Source organism: Triturus cristatus, chromosome 11, assembly GCF_964204655.1.
Source record: "Triturus cristatus chromosome 11, aTriCri1.1, whole genome shotgun sequence".
NCBI lineage: Eukaryota > Metazoa > Chordata > Amphibia > Caudata > Salamandridae > Triturus > Triturus cristatus.
Genome location: NC_140594.1, coordinates 907,137,699 through 907,157,199, shown reverse-complemented (window position 1 = coordinate 907,157,199; position 19,501 = coordinate 907,137,699). Strand labels below are relative to the sequence as shown.

Sequence of the window (19,501 nt, the reverse complement as noted above, 5' to 3'; positions counted from 1 at the left end):
CGGCTCCGTGACCAGTCCCTTGACCTCCCACAGGACTGGGACCTCTAACGGCGCAGAGCCGACTCCCGGGCCTCAAGCAACTTTCGGGACAGCTCCTGCAAAGTTTACGGAGCCATGGCCCGGCAATCGAGGCACGACGAGGGGTTGTGGTCGTGCCCCAGGCAGTAGAGACACTCGCGGTGTGGGTCCGTCACCAACATCATGCGGAGACAAGCCTCGCAAGCTTAAAACCGGGCATCCCTCTACACCAGGAGTCACAGACTCAAAAGAACAGAGACTGAAAGTCCCCAAAAACTCAGTCAAAAATTGACTGGGGGTACCGCTATCTCCGGATCTGCGCTTGCTGGCGCAGAAAAAGAAAGAACTGATGTCAGTGCGTGTGGGCGCATCTAAGTAGCTCCAGCGACGTCACCTCGGCGACAACGATGCCATCGACGTATACGGAGCCGCACAACGACGCCTACCGACGCGCAGGGGTACTGCTGACGAAAACTTTCCGGATCCAGTCCGATGCCTGGGGGTAATTCTAAGGTAAGGAATCTATCACTAACGTGTTTCTTTCAGATAGATATTCCGCCAAAAGATGAATTTGGTGGTGAAGAGCCCAGTTCCATATGGTCTGAGACAGTTGTGATGGTTGAGAAGACTGCGTGCCCCCATTTTTGTATATACATGGCTGTCATATTGTTTGTCCAGACTAGAACCACCTTGTAGGATACGTGGGTAAGGAAAACTTTCAGGGCTAGGAAGATCGTCTGAAGCTCAAAGTAGTTCATGTGCAGAGATTGATGTTTGGCATCCCAAAGACCTTGTGCTGTGAGGTCTTGTAGATGGGCACCCTAACTGGTCTCCGATGCATCTGTGTGGAGAGTGAGGTGGGGAAGAGGGTTCAGAAAAGGCCGCCTCTGTTGAGTAGGTTGTTGGTGTTCCACCACTGCAAAGAATGGTGAGTGTGGCAGTCTATCAACACTAGTTCTTTGAGGTGACCCTGTGATTGCGACGACTGGCGAGCTAGACATTGCTGTGGAGGCTGCATATGTAACCTCAATTATAAGACTATGGCAATACAAGAGGTCATCATCCCTAGCAGACGCATCACAGTTCGAAATGCCGGAGATAAATTGGGTTGGAAATGTGAGACAATTACCTGAAAGTTCTGAACTCAAGCTGGATTGGGATACGCTAATCCTGACGGTGTGTTGAGGATTGCTCGTAGGTTGAGTTGGACTGGGAGAGACTGGAGGTGAGACTTGGGAACATTTATTGTAAACCCCAAGCTGTGAAGTAGATCCATTGTCAACTGAGTGTACTGTTGGCACTATTGGTAGATATTGGCTTCAATGAGAATCATCCAGGCAGGGAAATACGTGAATATTTTGTCTTCTTAGATGTGCTGCCACTACTGCCAAACATTTTGTGAACACTCGAGGTGTAGTGGTCACCCTGAAAGGTAGAACTTTGAATTGATAATGTTTGCCTGCTATGACAAATCAGAGGTATTTGCGGTATTGTTAGAAGGTGGTTCTGACACAATGGGCTGCCCGGATTTTTCGCTTTTTGAGCACCTAATTGTTGACCTTTTACTGTGGGGGAGCCTCATATGTTGGGACTCACCCACAGTGAATTCAGGATGTAAGAGACTGCATGGGGATTTTACTGGTGTCCCCCTGGCTTGACCAGGCCACTGCGCAGCAGCTGGAGTAAGGGACACCGGGCTGGTTACATGCAGACACATGTGTACCTGCGTGTGCACGTGTGTAGGGGATGCACAGGGTAGATTCCTAGCGTGTGCAGTCAAGGAGCAGGTGCAGATAGACTGGTGTGGCAGGACTGATGCAAAATAGGGTGGTGACATGGAATAGGCTTTATACACTGGAAAGAAACATGCCAGGGAAAGTCAGTGTGTTTTACTGTGTTTTTCACTTCATTATTCCCTTATGGTGAGGTGTAACCCATGGACTAGGGTAACTTCCATAAGGCCTACAGATTCCAGACATGCACTGAAGTCCACTGTAGCGGATGTGAAAAGAAGTATTCTGCAGAGTACAAAGTCATATTTGTAAAGGCTTTTGGGTCATACAGAACTGTCATAATTCTCTGAGCCAGCCATGACCAGACCCGGGCTGACCTCAGCTAGATGAATTGATAACCTTTCTTCCACAAGCTAAGGCCTCCTCTCCACGAAGAGAGTGGGCTACATGCTCATCCATTAGCAGCTGTCACTGGGTGCCAGGCACCAGGCTGCATCAAGGAGAGCAGTGAGGGGGGAAGGAGTTGGGTTTCAGAGGCCATGTGGCCTGAGACACTGGACAACGCCATTTTGAACAAACCCCGAGGCTGGACAAGAAGGAGGGAGCAGGGGCAGGGAAGTGATGTGTCGCTGTTTGATAGGACCAACAGAGACTTTCTGCCAGCCCCCTACTCAACTTTTATAAAGTGCTTGGACAGGAAGAGAAGCTCTCTCCGGGGCGTGGTTTGCTGAGGCAAAAGGTGCTGGAGCCTGGCAATGGGCAGTTGGAAGGAGGTAACCTGTGACTGCCCCCAGGGCCCTAACAGCGCCAGAAGAAGAGCTCACGACCGGTGCGCAGAAGCAGGGGCCTCTGCGCAGGTAGAAGAGAGGCCCAGGAGGACAGCCAAGCGAAAGGCTGGTGCAGGAAGCCAGTTAAGACTGCTCCCTGCAGAATGCACCCTCTTGGAGACCCAGAGGGTGAAGGAGTGCTCCCAGTGACTGGGGGACCCCACCAGGAGCAAGAAGACGTGAAAATGGGGCTGATCGGACCCCCAGGGGCTGAGATATGGCCCCCGGATGGTAGGCGACCTTTGACCCCTAAGAAGATCGCAGACGAAGCACGTAGAAGTAAAGACTGGGAGCGCCATCGCGCTCCCCTGAAGGAGCCCTGCAGGGGGGCCAGGAGCCCACCCTGGCCCCGAACGAAGACGGAGGCGGGGGAGTGCAGTCGCGCCCCCCGCGAGGAGAGAAGCCGGGGAGCGCCGCTGCGCTCCCTGTGAAAATACCCCCACGGGGTGCTAGGAGCCCACCCTGGCTCCAGACTAAAATGGTGATGGGGCCCGGGACCACATCCCCGGGCCCCGAGGTGGCAGAGTGAGGGGGAGCGCCGTCGCCCCCCCACCCCCCCCGAAGATGTTCGGGACCTGGGATCCCATCCCCGGGCCCAGAGTGTGGAGGAGGTGGGGGGGGGGGCTTCTCCCCTGAAGACCAGCAGAAGCGGGGAAGCGGGCAGACCAGAAGACTGCTGCCGGCTCCCGCTGCAGTACAAGAGGGTGCTGGCCGGGCGGGGATCTGGCGGGGGTGGGTTCCCTGGGCTGCCCTCCACCAAGGATGGCGTGCGGGGGTCCCGGGTGGGACCGGGACCCCTCAGAACAAAGAATTTGGCGCTTGGGGCCCGGGTGGGACAGGGCCCCCCAACCAGCGGCAGGAGCAGCCAGGGGTGGGCTCCCTGGGCCCCATAACCCTCGCCTGGGGGTCCGGGTGGGACCGGGCCCCCACAGAAGAGCGGAGGAAGCGCAAAGCGCCATAAAGTTGATCGCGGCTATCCCCGGAACAGCGGGAGAGCCGCAGCTCTCATATTCATAAAGAGGAGCACGAAGCGGCCCACAATGCCTTGCCAGGCAACTGGAAATTGATCGTTTTTGTGCTTAGTGGCCTCCAGAGGAGGGGGTCACCCTCATAGGTGTGCAAAGGTGCTGGGGGAGCTGCTGGAGAAGCGCAATCTCACCCCCCAGCACGAAGAGAAGTCCCACCCTAAGTCACATGGGGACTTAAAAAGAATAACCCCTCAAGGGCTCAGCCAGCAAGTTAAGTCCTCGTGGGCTGGAACTTTTGTTCTACAGCTGGAGGAGGGTTGAGAAGTGCATACTGGAGTGAAGGGCTGAGTAGGGGATGTCTAGAGAAGGGCATCCCCTGGAGTTGAAGAGATGTAATTGCACCAGAAATGCTTTTACTAATGTTATTTCTTTAAGAGGGACTGAAGGTCACATGTATAATGTAAAGTACTGGTGTAAGGTGATGTCATAAGTAAAGTGGGATTATGTTGTCAGACATTCCTGCTAGAATGTCTAGTTGTATGTGCCTAATCCTGTGATTTCAGCTGTGATGCCTTTAGGGGGTGTAATTGCAATGCATTTTAATGATACCCAAATGTTATGAGTACTATCATTCTAAAGTGGTGCTTAAACATGTATTCTTGCTGCTGCACGGGAGGGGTGGAGATGTTATGCAATGTCACAAAGTAACTCCAACAGCTTATGTATATTTGTAAATTGGTGCATAGTATTGAGCAGTGTGTGTGTGTTTAATAAATGTACTCTTACTTTTATAAAGCAAAGTACAGACTGGACAATCAATTATTGAGTGTTATTTTTGCGCACCTGCAAATGACGATTACTAGCCCACACCACCTCCCTTGAGTAAGCCTCAGACTGCTCTGCAATGCTACCCTCTGAGAGTCAGGCGCTACAATTGGGTGTTTGGTTCCCAGTGAAGGACAAATGTAGTCATGTTATTTGTGCAGGCCTCACAGATGCTGCCTCGTTTTCCAACAGATATGCAGGATGTATTGGTATATGGAAATATGAGTACTTTAGGTCCAGTGTTTCCATAAAGTCACCCTGTTTAGAAGTAGAATGACATCCTGTAGGGTAACCATAAGAAAATCTTCCGATAGGATGTATTGACTGAGGGGCAGAGATCTAAGATTGATCTTAGTGACCTATTTTCTGGGGTGAATGAGAAAGTATAGAGAATATAACCCCTGACCCCTGCTGTTGAAGCGGGATGGGCTCTATAGCCCCTTAGAGAAGAAGGGCTTTGAGTTCTTGTTTGAGAAGTGTTAGATGATCCTGTGAAAACCTGTGAGTGCGAGATGGTATGTGGGGTGGTGTGGTAATGAGATCGAGACAATAGCCATGTTGGATAATGCCTAGTACTCATCGGTCTGTAGTGATGGATTCCCAGACGGGGTAGAGAGATAGTAGTCTGCCCCCAACAGGTGTGGAGTTGTCTGGGGGAAGGATAGGGTAGTCACTGCTTTGCAGAGGGTGTTGCTACACGAGCAGAGGCACCCCTCCGCATTCCTTTATTTTTTCTGCCCCTGAAGGAACCTCTAAAAAACATTTTACTGTAAGTGGACAAACCTTGTTTTTGTTGGGAGTTGGAGGTGTCTGTTGTTAGATTTATATCCACCTCTGGGACCTGTACAACGAAAGGACCCTATAGGAGTTGTTGTCTGTAATACTCCCATAGCCTTAGTTGTATTGGTAGCTTTTTAATTTTATCAAGTGTGGTGTCTACTTGTGGGCCAAAGTGGTGTTCTTTGGCAAAAGGCATATTTAGGACTCACAGCTGAACCCCTGGTTTAAAGTCAGAACACCTAAGCCATGCGTGGCGTCTAAGTAATACACTGGTGTTGACAGCCCTAGCAGCTGTATCTGCCACATCTAGTGCAAATCTAATGGAGTTACTGGTGATGGCTTGACCCTCTATTACAATCTGTTGTCCATTTTTGTGGTGCACATCAGGGAGGTATTGCAATAGTTCCTCTATTTTATCCCAATAGGCTCGGTCATAGTGTGCCGGCAGACCCTGGGAACTGGCAATACGCCAATGAATAGCTGCCTGTGCAGCTACTCTTTTCTAGAGGTGGGCGAAAAACTCTGCTCCGCTGGCAGAGTTTTCACTATTCCGTGCTCTGCTTTGAGCGTGGAGTTCGGCAAAAAAACTCCAACCTCCACCGCGTAGCAGAGTTTACTGGCGCCCACCCCTAATTATGACAGGTATTTTCTCTCAGAAAGGAAGTATGGACATGTCAGGCGCTCAGCACCTTCCAACTTGGTACTGTGAACCTCCATGGAGCCCCGGTACAGCACTCTGACCTGCCTAGCCCGCACTGACGCAAGAATGACTTGCGTCTTTCTGCCGGGCTTGCTTGCTGCTCCACTCCCAGAAAAACTAAACTAAAAGCTGCGGGCTGGTAGTGGTAGGAGGAGCCGGGAAGGGGCAACAGCCAGACTGGGCTCTGGACTTTGCTTTCTTCCGCCTTAACTACCGACCAGGAAACTTGCTCCACAGCCTAATGTGCGGAGCATCTCCGTACAAGTGAAGTGACTGTTGCTTTCGGACTACTCTGTGCCAAGGCGTCCAGCTGTGCTGACCTGCGCCCGGCCATGCACCGAGGTGGGGAGGACACGTTGCAGGTAGGGAGACTGGAAAGTCTAGTAGGAAGATGCAGCAGCAGTCAACTCGCACACAGAAACAGCAAGTGGGCAACAGCTGCCGGGAATATTTGTGGAAAGTGTTACATACCTTTTACCCTGGGGGTTGGGGCTCCTACCATTTACAACGCGGGTGTGCATGTGTGCATCTATTCACACGTGCGCGCTTTGTGTATATTTAGTACTTTTTAGTCTCAGCGTTCCCCGAGAAGACTGGATCTGCTGAGACAAGGTTGTAAACTTCTTCCCCAGAGACTAGGGAGCGGAGGAGAATGGGGCAGAAGGGTGTATAATGGTGGGGGGGGGGGCGAGCAGAGGTCCTCTCTGTGCTGCCGCGAGCCAGTGCGTGCTGTTAGTGCTGTGTGGGAGGGAGACCTACGTATTTGGAATCACGTGCGCGGTCATCCTGCAGATAAAATACGGGAGTGTGCCAATTTCCTTGCAGGCATGAGCGCTACTGACTCCAATGCCATAAATTGCTAGTCTTATCTTGATTATTTTTCATGGTAAACAACGTAGGGCCTTGAGTAGTAGCAGGTGCTGCATGCCTTTTCACCAAAACCATGTTCTGAAATGGCGGAATCACAATATGCGGGTAACCCCACTTACTCGAAGTCCGAAGAGTTTTTCGGCAACTCCGGGGTAGTCCGCGGAGTGGAAGAGTTCCGCCCACCCCATCTCTTTTCCCTGCTGCATCTATTCTTTTACCTTCTTTCTCAGGAGGTGGGTTATCCCCAGTAGCCTACCTGTTTTCTGTTTTTAGCAGATCTTGTTACTGCGTGTGAAAAAAACTAAGCACTAATGTCACCAAGAAATGCACATTACAGCATCAGACTATAGACAAAGGTGATCAGAGTCCTATAAAACCTCAAAGTCCCTGGGTCCCACCTGGCAACCATCCACAAGTCACAGGGTATTATGAAAACCACTGTGTTCATGTTGCAGATTCTCAAATCTGAGTCTGTACGGAGGGGTACACAGTTCTCCCTGATAGGTATTGCACTTCCCCCATATTTTTGTCCATTTATTAGGGCTCTCATAGACAATCTTTTCCGACAACATGCACTGAACAATGTCCCGTTTCCAGTAATTCGGTTGTAGTGCGAATTCAGCCCTCCACATCCGAGCAATATTTCGCTTAGCCACCGTCAATCACAACGTTACCCATATTTGGTCCAAATGGGTGAGCTCAGCAGCGTCCCAAATGTTCAGCAAACACCACTTTGCCGTAGTGTCCATGCAGCTTCCACTAAGGTTATGTAAGCAGCTTTTCAATATTGCTGAACCACTGAGCAGCCCCATATCATGTGGAAAAAAATCCCTTCCTAGCTACAGTGTCTAGTACAAAGCAACAACATTGCCCTACCCATCCCCATAAGTGTAGTGCATGCATAATAAGAATTGTGTAAGATCTTTAGTTGCATCAGTCCGAACCTAGACCTAAGGGCAACTTCCCTAGGGGACAGTAGAGCTTCGGGCCACTCATCGTCTGCAAGGTCACACTCCTAATTTTCCCGCACGCGAGTCAGGTGAATTATTTGTTAATTTATAATAGGTGAGGGAGACAGCCCTTTTGGCTATGTAATTATCTAGTAGTCGGTCTTCTAGTGGGGAAGGGTCAAAGAGGTACCCGCCTTTTGGCAATGCGGTCTCTACTGCATGTTGTATTTGCAAGTATCGATAAGTCTCGGGTGCTGCCAGCTAAAATTCGCTTTGTAGGTCAGCAAACGGGATCACTGCTCCTTGCCTCCACAGATCTACCACCCTAGATAAACCTATTAGGTCCAACTTGTCAAAGCCTTTCTGTGTAGCCAGTGTTCCCAACTGTGCCTTGTCCCACAAAGGAGTGGCCGTGGTTATCCTATTCCGCCAGCCCAGAGCGTTCCGTGTTGTGTGCCACAGGGTGAGTATCATCGCGGTGGGCTTCGGGAAAGAAGCATTGCGCGCCCGTAAAGGGCCCTGAGGTCCCTGCCTCACTGCAGAACTGGTCTATCCATTCAATATGTGGGCTCATACACAGGGATGTGAACCCATTGAGTAATAATGACTAACTGAGCCACCCAGTAATATTATATTTGTATGTCGGGCAGGGCAATTTCGCTGTTGTACCAGTCCCTCATCAGTTTTTTCAAGGTAATAGGTGCAAGACCTCAATCTTAAAGTAGTGTGCTAATTTCACTTTCAATGGCCTGAAAAGACAGAGTGGCACCACCATCATTTTGAACATTGCGGCTTTCCCCAGCAGCGGTAGGGACTTCCAGTGCTGGACATCTCTGCACAGGCGAGCTAGTGGCTGTTCTAAGCTCTTTTGAGCATGGAAGGCTCTCAGATCTCTGGTAATGTAGATCCTAGGGTAACGGAATGCTTTCGTGGCAATGAGAACCTCACAATCTGGCCAGTTTCGGTGCGGGCCATACAGGAAATAAATTAACGATTTATGCCAATAAATGGTGTAGCCAGCATAGCGACGGAACTGTATATGTGCATTACCCTATCCAGTGTGAAGATCGGGTCCCAGATATATAGTAATATGTCAACTGCATAAAGTGAGATCCTATCCTTCATGTCCGTCCAGTAGCCTGGCTGTTTGCTCTTTTACGAGGTGTAGTAGCAACTATAGACACAGGTGGAATTTGACCCTTGATAAAAAAAAAAAGTGGGTCAGAAGTGGCCACCTTAAATTTTTTGTCCACCATTGGGGTGACAACTCAGGCATTGAGAGGCTCTTTAAAAATATCCTCTGCTTGCCTCATCATGCCGGGAGGCATGGGTAGATACCGATTGTCTTTATGCGTGGAAGACACAAAGTAACAGTTTCTGGTTTCATGGGCTCATTTCAATTTGTTTTCAGATTCTACTTGGCTGTTTTCTACACTTCAATTAGCAATATTCAGTCTGTGAAAGTGAACAACTAGTTCTAGCTATAAAACTGTAAATATAACATAAACACTCTTTCAGGAGTCTGATCATGGTACAATTTAATGACTTTTCTTTCTCACACCAATTTTGTGAGCTTCGATCTGTGACAGAGAACAAAGTCTTCACAATACGCCAATAGCAGAAAAAGTGTTGTTTATATTTTATTTCTATTCAAAATGCCTAAGATCATGCACATGAGCAGGACTATTGAAGTTATGATAACCAGAATATCAGTGATAATCCTACCTTGTGAAACAATGTTTGTAATGGCTCTAATCAGGATTTGAATACAGTTCTGAGTGACTGTTTCAAAAGCACACTGAGGCCGTCTGTGTATTACTGACAGCACAACTATGAATGATTCCACACTTAAAAGAGCAGAGATATACCAATGTCTAAGTGTCAAGTCTAAAGTCATTCTATTAAGAAAAACTACGGACTCACTGCAAAAGCTTTCAGACAGGCCATTTTAAGCAAGCCTACATAACTTCAACAAACTGACTTTACGTAAAACTAGAATGTTTAAACACAATTCTCAAACATATTCAGTGAATATGAAAGTTTTCAGTATTAAACCAGAAGCTTACTAGGAAACAAAGAAGTACTCTTCCATGGGCCAGTATTCTGAAGTGCATTATTACAGCGAAAATCTCTACACCCGCCCCAAATTTCTAGTAGGCTTAAGTGTTTCTGATGGCAGTATATTTTGTGAGGGACACCCAATACATTCCCCAATCTCTCTGAAAGGATTCAGCTCATTTGCTGGATTTGCTCATTTTGTAATGTAACAGGCTTTCAAGACCACTGATTTTAAATCAGTAATGACTATACCAGAACTTTCTATTATGAAAAGTGTTTGAATACCAATGGGAAAAGCCATTGTCCACTGCTGTCACCAGGGACTCACAAGACTAGCTGGGATTGCATAGGACATGGTCCTTGCTAGTGGGAGTTGAGACAGTGGGACGATGAATTGCTTTTATGATGGTCTGAATTGGAAGGCAGAAATAATTTACTTATTTAGGTGCATGTGCATACCCTATCTTCATTAATATATTATGCATTTAGTGAAACAGTGATGTTGGTGCCAATTCTATAACATAAGTGACAGGATGGCACACATCTATATACTTACGCTTGTAGTTCTCATCTTCAGGTGGTAAACAAGCCAAGTATAGTGGAATTCACTTTCTTCACTATTGACAGATTTGGGATGAATCCAAACTTTTCCGTCTGATTTGGTGTATACCTTCACGCTGAAGAAAAAAAAAAAGAACGCCAAATGACCATGTGAAAAAAGGGACACAAAATAATGTTAAAAAAACATCTAGGAAACATCAAAAGACAATCTTCTGTGTATAGCAAAGTGTTTTCAGTTCTACAGATATAGCAAAAAGCTACTACTCTCCAAATATGAACATAGTTACACTGGACTTTAAAAAAAATGTTTTATTTATTTTAGAATCACCAACACCTTCGCTGGGTTTTGATTCCAATGAAATCCCAGTATGCATGGACTGCAACTGAGATTTCGCGAACAAGGAATGACAGCCCAATTATATCTGGGATATATACGGTCATGGACTAGTAGAAACTTTAATGCAAACAAGTTGCACTATTACTAAACAAAACTACTAAGATTGCCAGAAAATGGACTATGGGCTAGTCTCAACTTTGACCAATAAGATGTCCAAAAAGCTGTTTAGGTAAATATGGAAACGTTTTTGGTACAGGAGGGTAGCCCGACTCGCTAACACCAAAGACCACAGGAATTAATACTGCACCAGGTTACTTCTCTGAACAATTATTCCCTGGAAGAAGCTACCATATGGGGGCAGGGTTGCTATACTAAAATCCTCTAAATTAAACAGTTTTTGAACATTAATTGGTAGAGACAAACAGATTATCTAAAGTCATTTTATATGGCGAAGAAGCCTTGAAAGCGATTCTTCTGAGACCTCCCTCCTATTATTTTGGATATGATGCACGGGGGAAGAGAATAATTGTATTTGAAATCAAACATCATTTATAGGATCCATGCATCAGTAGGGTCAACTAGTGCAGAAAAAGACAATTGATCCCCAATGCAGAAAATAAGTCTTGCAACTCATCCTATTCCATATTACTATGTTGGAGCTGGATAAAGGGCAGAGGATATGATCCACTTTAAAGATAGGGTGGCATTAGCTCTCATTTATTTTTTTAACGTTTTCATTTATAATCTGGTTCTGGGATCTTTATGCCCTACATAAATTACACTTTATGGTTTAGAATTTTACCACAGGCCTCAAAGTTAATACTTCATAGAAAAGTACATAAAATAAATGGCTATTCTTTCCGCAAATGCTTTGTCAAGTACAGTTCTACACTCTGCTAGAGAAGGGGTACAACAAAACTGTCCCTGTATCCCCTAGTCAACGGTGCCTCCCAGGCTATGAAGAGACTGGTGAGAGCTGGTTGAAAAGGTGCAGCCCACTGTAGTACTGTGTGAGGAACCTACTGCCCTTCATATAAAATCTTATTCTGTGAACATCGGTAGAGTGAGGAAAACATGCCCAGCAGTAGGAACCCTGGACAAATGAGGGTCAGAGATGTGTTGCCACAATACACATCTCATATGGCATGATGCTATCCTTGCCCTTCCTTTTTATCATCAGGGAAGCAAAAAAAAACCATATTTAAATGTATTCATCAGCCACCTGAAATTCAAACAAACCAGCCCAACCAAATGAACACCAAGTTTCCCTCCAGAGCTCACTGCAGTGGATATATACTGAAACACCTGAGCCTTCATTTGTAGCTGGAATGAGGTGCAAATTTCAGAACCTAGGGTAGCTGTGTTCTTCCAGGGCAGGACCAAAGCCAGAACAGTAGTGCTATCCCGCATACCGTTACAATACGAGAAAGTGGGGGAGGTGGACTGCAGACTATGGGACCTATCTGAGCATGTAAGATCCGAGGAGGAGGATCTGCCCAGTGCGACCTAGAAACAAGAAACCTGAATTAGGAATATAGGTTTAGGGAGAAACCTACAGAGGACAATGTCTGCTTGATAGGCCAACTTCCCTCCTTGCAAATCGTGTACTCCCATCTGGCATAAGGAAAGCTAAGTTTAGGTCTCCTTGATGAGTAAGGGTGAGTTAGAGGAATCAGGATTCACTTCTGATTCCTCACCACATAATTTCTGGTGGAGGTGTATTACTTGGGCAAGGGTTGCAGAGCCCAAAGAAAGACGATCTGTCCCAGAGAAAGAATCTGATAAACTTGCCAGATAAACAATGTCCAGGTGGTAAACCACCTGGACATTGCCCATGTTGTAATAAAGGCCCATGTAAACAGGTGGTTCTAACTGTTGACTTAATCACTTTTGTCCCAAATATTCCTAGTCCTAAACAACAAAGAACTAGGTTTATTTAGTGAATACTTTGGGTGGCAAGTTTTTTTTTCATTGAATGTATCAACCTAAAAAAAAGTAACATGTAGAATAACATATTGAGAAACGGAAAGAAAATATATACATGAAAGATCCAAAACATATGTCAGAAATACCCAAAATACACATTTTGTGAAGAAAACATTTAAATTAAGTCCCATCTTAAAAGTATTGATACAAAAACAAATCGGATTTAAGTATCAGCTAATTTTAAGCTACATTCATGAAAACGCAAATAAGCAAGCCATAAATTAAGTTTAAGAAATGTATTTTCTCCTCAAAAAACTTTTTAATAATAAAGAAATACATTGCACAGACTTTATTAATTTGTTTCCAAAATAAGAGTGTATCGCATGAACGCTACTAAAAGGCAGAGTCACTATGAGCAAAACAGCCCTAATATTGTGCTTATTTAGACACAATTCATTCAAGCAAAATACCAAAAAACATGTTGACATATTCTTAACCTTTATAAGTATTTTATTCGGGACTATTTGAGCTCGTGAGGTTTCCAATTTGCTCTTACTAAAGATCAGTCTATAGGCATAGAGGTGAAAAATGTAAATGTTGATCACGTTGAGTAGAGGATCAATTAGGCTCAAAATTGCTATTTCTGGTAGAGAGTGAATAGACATATCAACTGCCTTTCTAATCTCGGAGAAAACATATTTGCTAAAACCTTGGCAAGGCAAACAACATGAGACTGCATTTACCATGGTTCCAGGGGCGAACCTCAATGGGAGGTGTGGCGGTGTACTCCCACCCCTGTTCATATTTGCTAAAACCTTATTAGCCAAAACAAATGTAAGCAATCTGTAGGGTTATGGCATTTATGGCAGATATCATTAATGGTCGGAGATATTTTTTTCATTACACACAGGGTGTAACAAAGAATCCAGACTCTAAAAAAACAGCACACGGTTATACCAGGAAGCCTCCTCAATGCTATGTAGCCTAGTCTGAAACAGTCTTTCCAATTATTCGCGTTAATGGGTCCCCCAGTTCGATGCATCTACTTCGGTCTAATCTCGTTACTTGACTGAATAGGGTCAGATAACAGTTGCCACACTACACAATTTTTTATTGAGTTTCTGGTTTAGAGAATACTCTACTCAATAAATCTGCAGAATTCAAAATAAGTTCTTTAGGGAACTTACAGAAAATATTTTTTAAATATAAATATGACAAATTATACCAGTGAGAATTAAGCATTTCTGATGGACAATGTCACAAAATGTTTCAATGCATTATCAGTAAACAAATGTCTCCTAGTTTAAGACTACCCAATTGCCTCCACTTTTGCACCAGCCTTTTTGTAATAGTTAGTGATAAGTGTGTAAATCTTGAAAAGCCCCAACAGGATAATGTGGAAGCTTGAGCTGACAAACCAATCTGTCCATTGTAGAATATTGAAGCTTTACTTTTTGGAGATTTAGGGATTTTTTTCAGACATCTAGGCAATTTTGATATGTTTAAGCTCCGAAGCATTATATTAATAATAGCAGTGGTGAAATATGAATGTGCTATGAAAAAAAGTATGAACTGCAAAAATGAAGCAGCCATATAATAAAGATGAAGATCTAATATCCCTACTCTTCCCCTGGGAGTTTTTATTCAGGGTGTTTTCTTATTTTATTAAGCTAGAATTTTTTTTTTTTAAAGATTGGAAAAAAATAAATAGAAGTGAGACTGAATGTAGCAGTCCAAATATAAAAAAGAAAAAGAAAAAAAGGGAGGGCCAGCATCCTGATTAGAGCTGGGTTTCCTGCTCATAGAGGTATGGTCTACCAACAAGAAAGAATCCTCTTGACCTTATTTAACAGATGATGATATTTACTTAAGGTAATTTGATTGTTCTGAAAAAAAATATTCCAAGTCATCTTGGTGGGTTACATATGTAGTTAGGACTTTAGACAAGGGCAAAGAACTTTGAAAGTAGCATTAAATAATAGTAATTGTTTTTGAGTTATAATTTCCTACCATGGAATATTTTAAGTTGCTTGCAAAGCATACAGTATGTCTGTATTCTAAGGTTTAAAAAATAGAGTGGTATTATCTTCATACCGTTTGATATAAATCTTATTGGATGATTCTTTGTTTGAATGGAATAAATACGTTGCCCCAAGGGTTTAATGAAAAGGGCAAAAAAGAAGGGGTACAAACTTGGCTACTTCCTCTTTTCGGGAAAAAATGTGACTGGCTACTTGATTATTGGCTTCTATGCAGATGTCATTTTGTGTTTGGTATAGCGAGTGTATTACGCCTGAATTTATTTTGTTTTTGGAAATCTTTTTATTTAACAATTACTCAGTGCAAAATAACATACTTGATCGATCACGAGCATGATAGGTATCACAGAGAAAAAGGCACCGTACATTCATAACAACTGTTCGCATAAGACAGAAGTTTACAGCATACATTTGCATAACGATCACAGTAAGATAAGAGACAACATATGCGTTTATTCCTATCCTCAACAGATCACTCACACCTCTGTGGTAACCACTCACTTTCCTTTGTATGTGCACCATTGACCCCAGACTTTCTACCATTTCTTTGGGCAGCTCCGACTCTGATATACCACCTGCTCCGTCTGCTGGCACCAGTCCAAATCGGTTTACCAATCCATCACACTTGAAGGTCGACTTGATGCCCAGGGCCTAGCTATATTTCTTTTAGCGACCCCAGCAGGTAACATTAGCCATGTCTTCTGATACTGAGGATTGTGACCTGGACCATAACTTGTACCATCCCCTTCCAGCGTTGTTGGATTTTTGGACAGTATCACAATATATGGAAAAAGAAGCCCACATCACATGATGCACAAGGCCATGTCATGCGGTGTAGGAGTGATTCGGAGTAATATAATCTTTGCGGTATCCTCAGTAGAATTAAGCGGAAGCGGGCACATATTGAAATTTCCTGGGGGCTCTGGACCGCCTCCACCCAATCACCATCCTCAATGAGTCCAATATCTCCCTCCCATGCTTCCCTTAGAGTCATCAGGAGAATAGGTCATTAACTTCCTATATCCCATGGAGGTCGCTTTGTCCATCATGGGATCTATTAGTAGTAGATCCTCTAATGACGCTGATTCCGGCAATTTTTCTCCCTCCACTATGTGTTACCTCAGTGCGTTGCCCAACTGAAAACATCAAACCACTAAGTCAGCCATCTCATATTCCATCCTTAATTCATCAAATGTTATCTGAACCTGCCATCTCCAAACGTCTCCTAAAGAACCAATGCCCAGAAACCCCCGTTTATGAAACCCCTTCAGGGTCCCAACTTTCCACAGTAGCTCAGTGTCCCATAGTGGGGTCCTGTTTGTTAACTTGCCTTCTCATCCCAAGATTCTGCTGGCCTTTAACCACGCCCATAGCACAGTTTGAATATGGGTCGGCAGCATTCCTTCACGTCCCTTTCTGTGCAATATTCATGGACAGCTATGGCTACCTATGGCCACTCGGTATGATGGCGCATCTCTTTCAGTGTACACCCAGTCATTGATCGTTATTAACTGCGCTGCCCAGTAGTACTTACATATGTATGAGACTGCAAGCCCCCCCCCTCCTACACGCCTCTTTGGAGCTTACAGAGAGCAATTCTCGAACTCTCCCTATCCCATATGAGTTTATGCAGTTCACTATTGACCTTTTTAAAGAAATCAGCTGGCGTAGAACATGCATGGGAGTGCCATCATCTTAAAGAGGACAGCCGTACCCATCAAGGACACCAGAAGCTTTTGCCAGTAGGCATCTTTGTGAAGGCATTCCAGCAGAGGGAGTAGATTTCTCTTCAATAATTCCACAGCATCTTGCGTTACATAAATTCCTAGATATTGGATACCATCCTGCACGATCGGGACTACAAACCTCGACCACTGGCCTGGGACACTCCCGGCTAGAGGAAATAAGGGACTTAGTCCAGTTAATCTGGTATCCGGAGTGGTCTCCAAAGTCTGAAAAATGTGCAGTTTCCTGTGGACTGTGAGGTGAGGTTGCGTGGCAGAGGAGGCTGTTGTTGGCATAGAAGGAGATTTGTTCTTCCCAATTCCCTGCTCCTCCAATACGCCTCAGGAATGGGCCTTGATGGATCCAGGCTGCGAGTGGCCTAAGCGCTAACACAAATATCATTGGGGACAGCAGGCATCCATGTCTCATGCCCTTATGCAAGACAAAAGGGGGTGGCAGTGTACCATTAACCCTCACCCTCGCTAATGGGTCTTGATACAGGAGTCTAACCCAAACGCAGGACCGAATCCCAGTCTGGTAAGGGCAGCAAATAAATATTCTATTTCCCAATGTATTTTTATTGGTATTTGGTTCATTATCCATCACTGGTATTAACACATCAGTGCACTTCATATTTCAATATTACAGCATATCAATAACAAGGATATATTTGTACATGCCACTGCTCGTTTCCTTATACCAACCCCAGTTCCAAATTGTGAAACTGTGAGGATACATTAAGGGACCTAGGTAAGTGTTGGTTCATACCATATTATGGCTCACTCTTGCTTTTCTCATTATAGTACTGAGGAGGAGCTATCTATGGTCTGTATGTATCTATGAAAAGGGGACTTACAAATGAATGTCTCTCAGTTTACATAGAACGGTGTAACATGTACAACTTATTACCTAACAGTGCGGGGGGGGTGGGGGTCTAGGCTATGTAGTCATGTCAGTGATTTGATATAGAAGTTTGGGGTACGCAGGATATAGCACAAGCGAGGTCGGGAAGAAACACAGCCACCTCTCCTTTGGCGTCAAGCCTCTACCCCCCTCAAATTGTATGCTTTAAATACTGGGAGGACGTGAGCAATGTCTAGAGGCAGTACCTATACTTTGTCCACTTATTATATTTAACCGGTGCTGGAGTATCATAGTTACCCCCATTCAGAACTTCCCAATACTGTCCACCTGTACTTTGCCCTTCCTAACCATGTTCATCGCCCGACTGTGTACCGTCATAGCTCACCTATCCTTCGCTCTCAGTCTGGGTTTTCCCTGCCTCTAGGATCTCCCTCCTGTGCTATGCGATTGGGTGTGGTCTCAGCCCGCTCATTTCTTCTCTGGCCAGGGCTCTGCCCTCATCCCCAGCCCAGTAAGTCACATCTTGTATCCACGTGTCAACTGCTGGCCCAGTCACGGATTTCAAAGTCATTGTTATTCTCCTCCGCGCTAAGACCAATGCAAGATCCAATAATCTATTTCCCACCTTCGCTTAGGTGGACAGGGGAAAAAGCCCCGCAAGCATACTCAAACTGTAGGTTCCAATGCACATCTCACCGCTGCCCCAGAGAGCTTCAAGACTTCTTCCCAAAACTAACAGAGTGTGACACAGTCCCAGGTCATGTGTACGATATCTGAATCATTATGATCACATCTCTGGCATTTGCGTACCGCGCCTCCGTAGACGGTCTTAAGTTTATGGGGGGTCATGTAGGTGTAGTTGAATTGTGTATACTTCAATTTGGTGTTGCGTGACACTTTAGGGTATGCTAGAATTCTGGCCCATTCCGAGTCCGAGAAGTATTTATCCAAAATGGTCTGCCAGCAATTACTCAGTTTTGTTAAGGGCGCACAGACCATTTCCAGTTGTGAAGCGTAGAACCATTTTACCTGGTGCGTGCTATGCCCAGCGTGTTGACAGATATCCCTAGTTTCAGAGGATCTCTAGGGAACCGGCCGTCCATCACATATAGGAAAGGCAGGACCATACGTAATCACCTATGCCCCAGCTATGTTACATCAATATCTAGTGGTAGTACATGGCTGCCCTCAAAACCCAAAGGTTTCTTTCGTTGTGGGATGTGTGTAATATGCTCTATGGCTAGAAATAAAATAACTTCTTTTTCTTACAATACTGAACATAGATACACGATTGACCAGTTTTGCAACTGTAACTCCACACATATTGTCTATGTACTAGGTTGCCCATGTGAAAAGATCTATGTGGGCAGCACAGTTCGCCCATTGAAATTACGAATCCAGGAACACCGACGAGCCATTAGGGGTAAGGATTCGAGATACCCCATTACAGAACATTACAACCTAACACATGCACACGACAACTCATTTTGGTTTCATGCAATTGAACATATCCCGCCCAGTAAGAGGGGAGGTAATAGAGAGCTTACACTGAGAAGGGCAGAAGCCAAATGGATATGTTGCCTACGGGCCACCCAACTGGGACACAATACTGATAGCGAAATGCCCTATTTTTTGTGAATTGGTGGTCTGTTAAATATTTGGGCTCAATTAATTCCTGTTCGGAACGCAATTGCAGATGCTTTGGATTTGGGACGCTAATTTCTATATGCTTAGCTCCCGTTCTGTGAGAATACATGTTGACGCATTGGGGCCGAGTGTGGGCTCCTTGGAAATTTGATGTCTTGTGTAAGACTGATCGGAACTCCATTGTTGATGTCTCAAGACTTGGGATGCTATTTCCCCTTAAGGACATAATTTTAACTCATTCACTATCACTAGGTGATATTTTCACTCTTTTGTTGCAATTTTGCTTGTGCGATATGCTATAAGAACACGCATACATAGATCTTTGTACTATTATTAGTGATATGGATAACGACCTTTTATTATCATTAGTTGTACCCATATTGAGTATATTTTGGGCTGGAGTCCAATGGCCTGTTACCTAACCTATACATCTGATGTTCTTTTTGTGAATCATGATTCAAACTATGCGGTTTACTAACACTCAATGATGGCACTAATCACCTGAGTGCGAATTACGAATTCTTTTATCATGTGTTGGTCTCTTGAGAGTGTTATTCATGCCGGTCCCTGTGACCGATGCCTATACATAATGGGCCGTTGTCATATTTCAAATTGTGGTTTCTGATTTTGCGAAGCTTGTTGCAAATATACAGAACATTTTCCTTTCTAACAA

At 44.9% G+C, this 19,501-nt stretch overlaps 1 protein-coding gene across 1 annotated transcript in view; it reads right to left on the bottom strand.

Moving 5' to 3' along the window:
- The window catches only part of DHX36 (DEAH-box helicase 36), a 357,256-nt gene that overhangs the window by 57,087 nt on the left and 280,668 nt on the right, over positions 1-19,501 (bottom strand). The window contains exon 23 of the mRNA XM_085634820.1: positions 10,286-10,406. Within this exon, the coding sequence (XP_085490946.1) occupies positions 10,286-10,406 (121 nt within the window). The remainder of the gene's footprint in view (positions 1-10,285; positions 10,407-19,501) is intronic.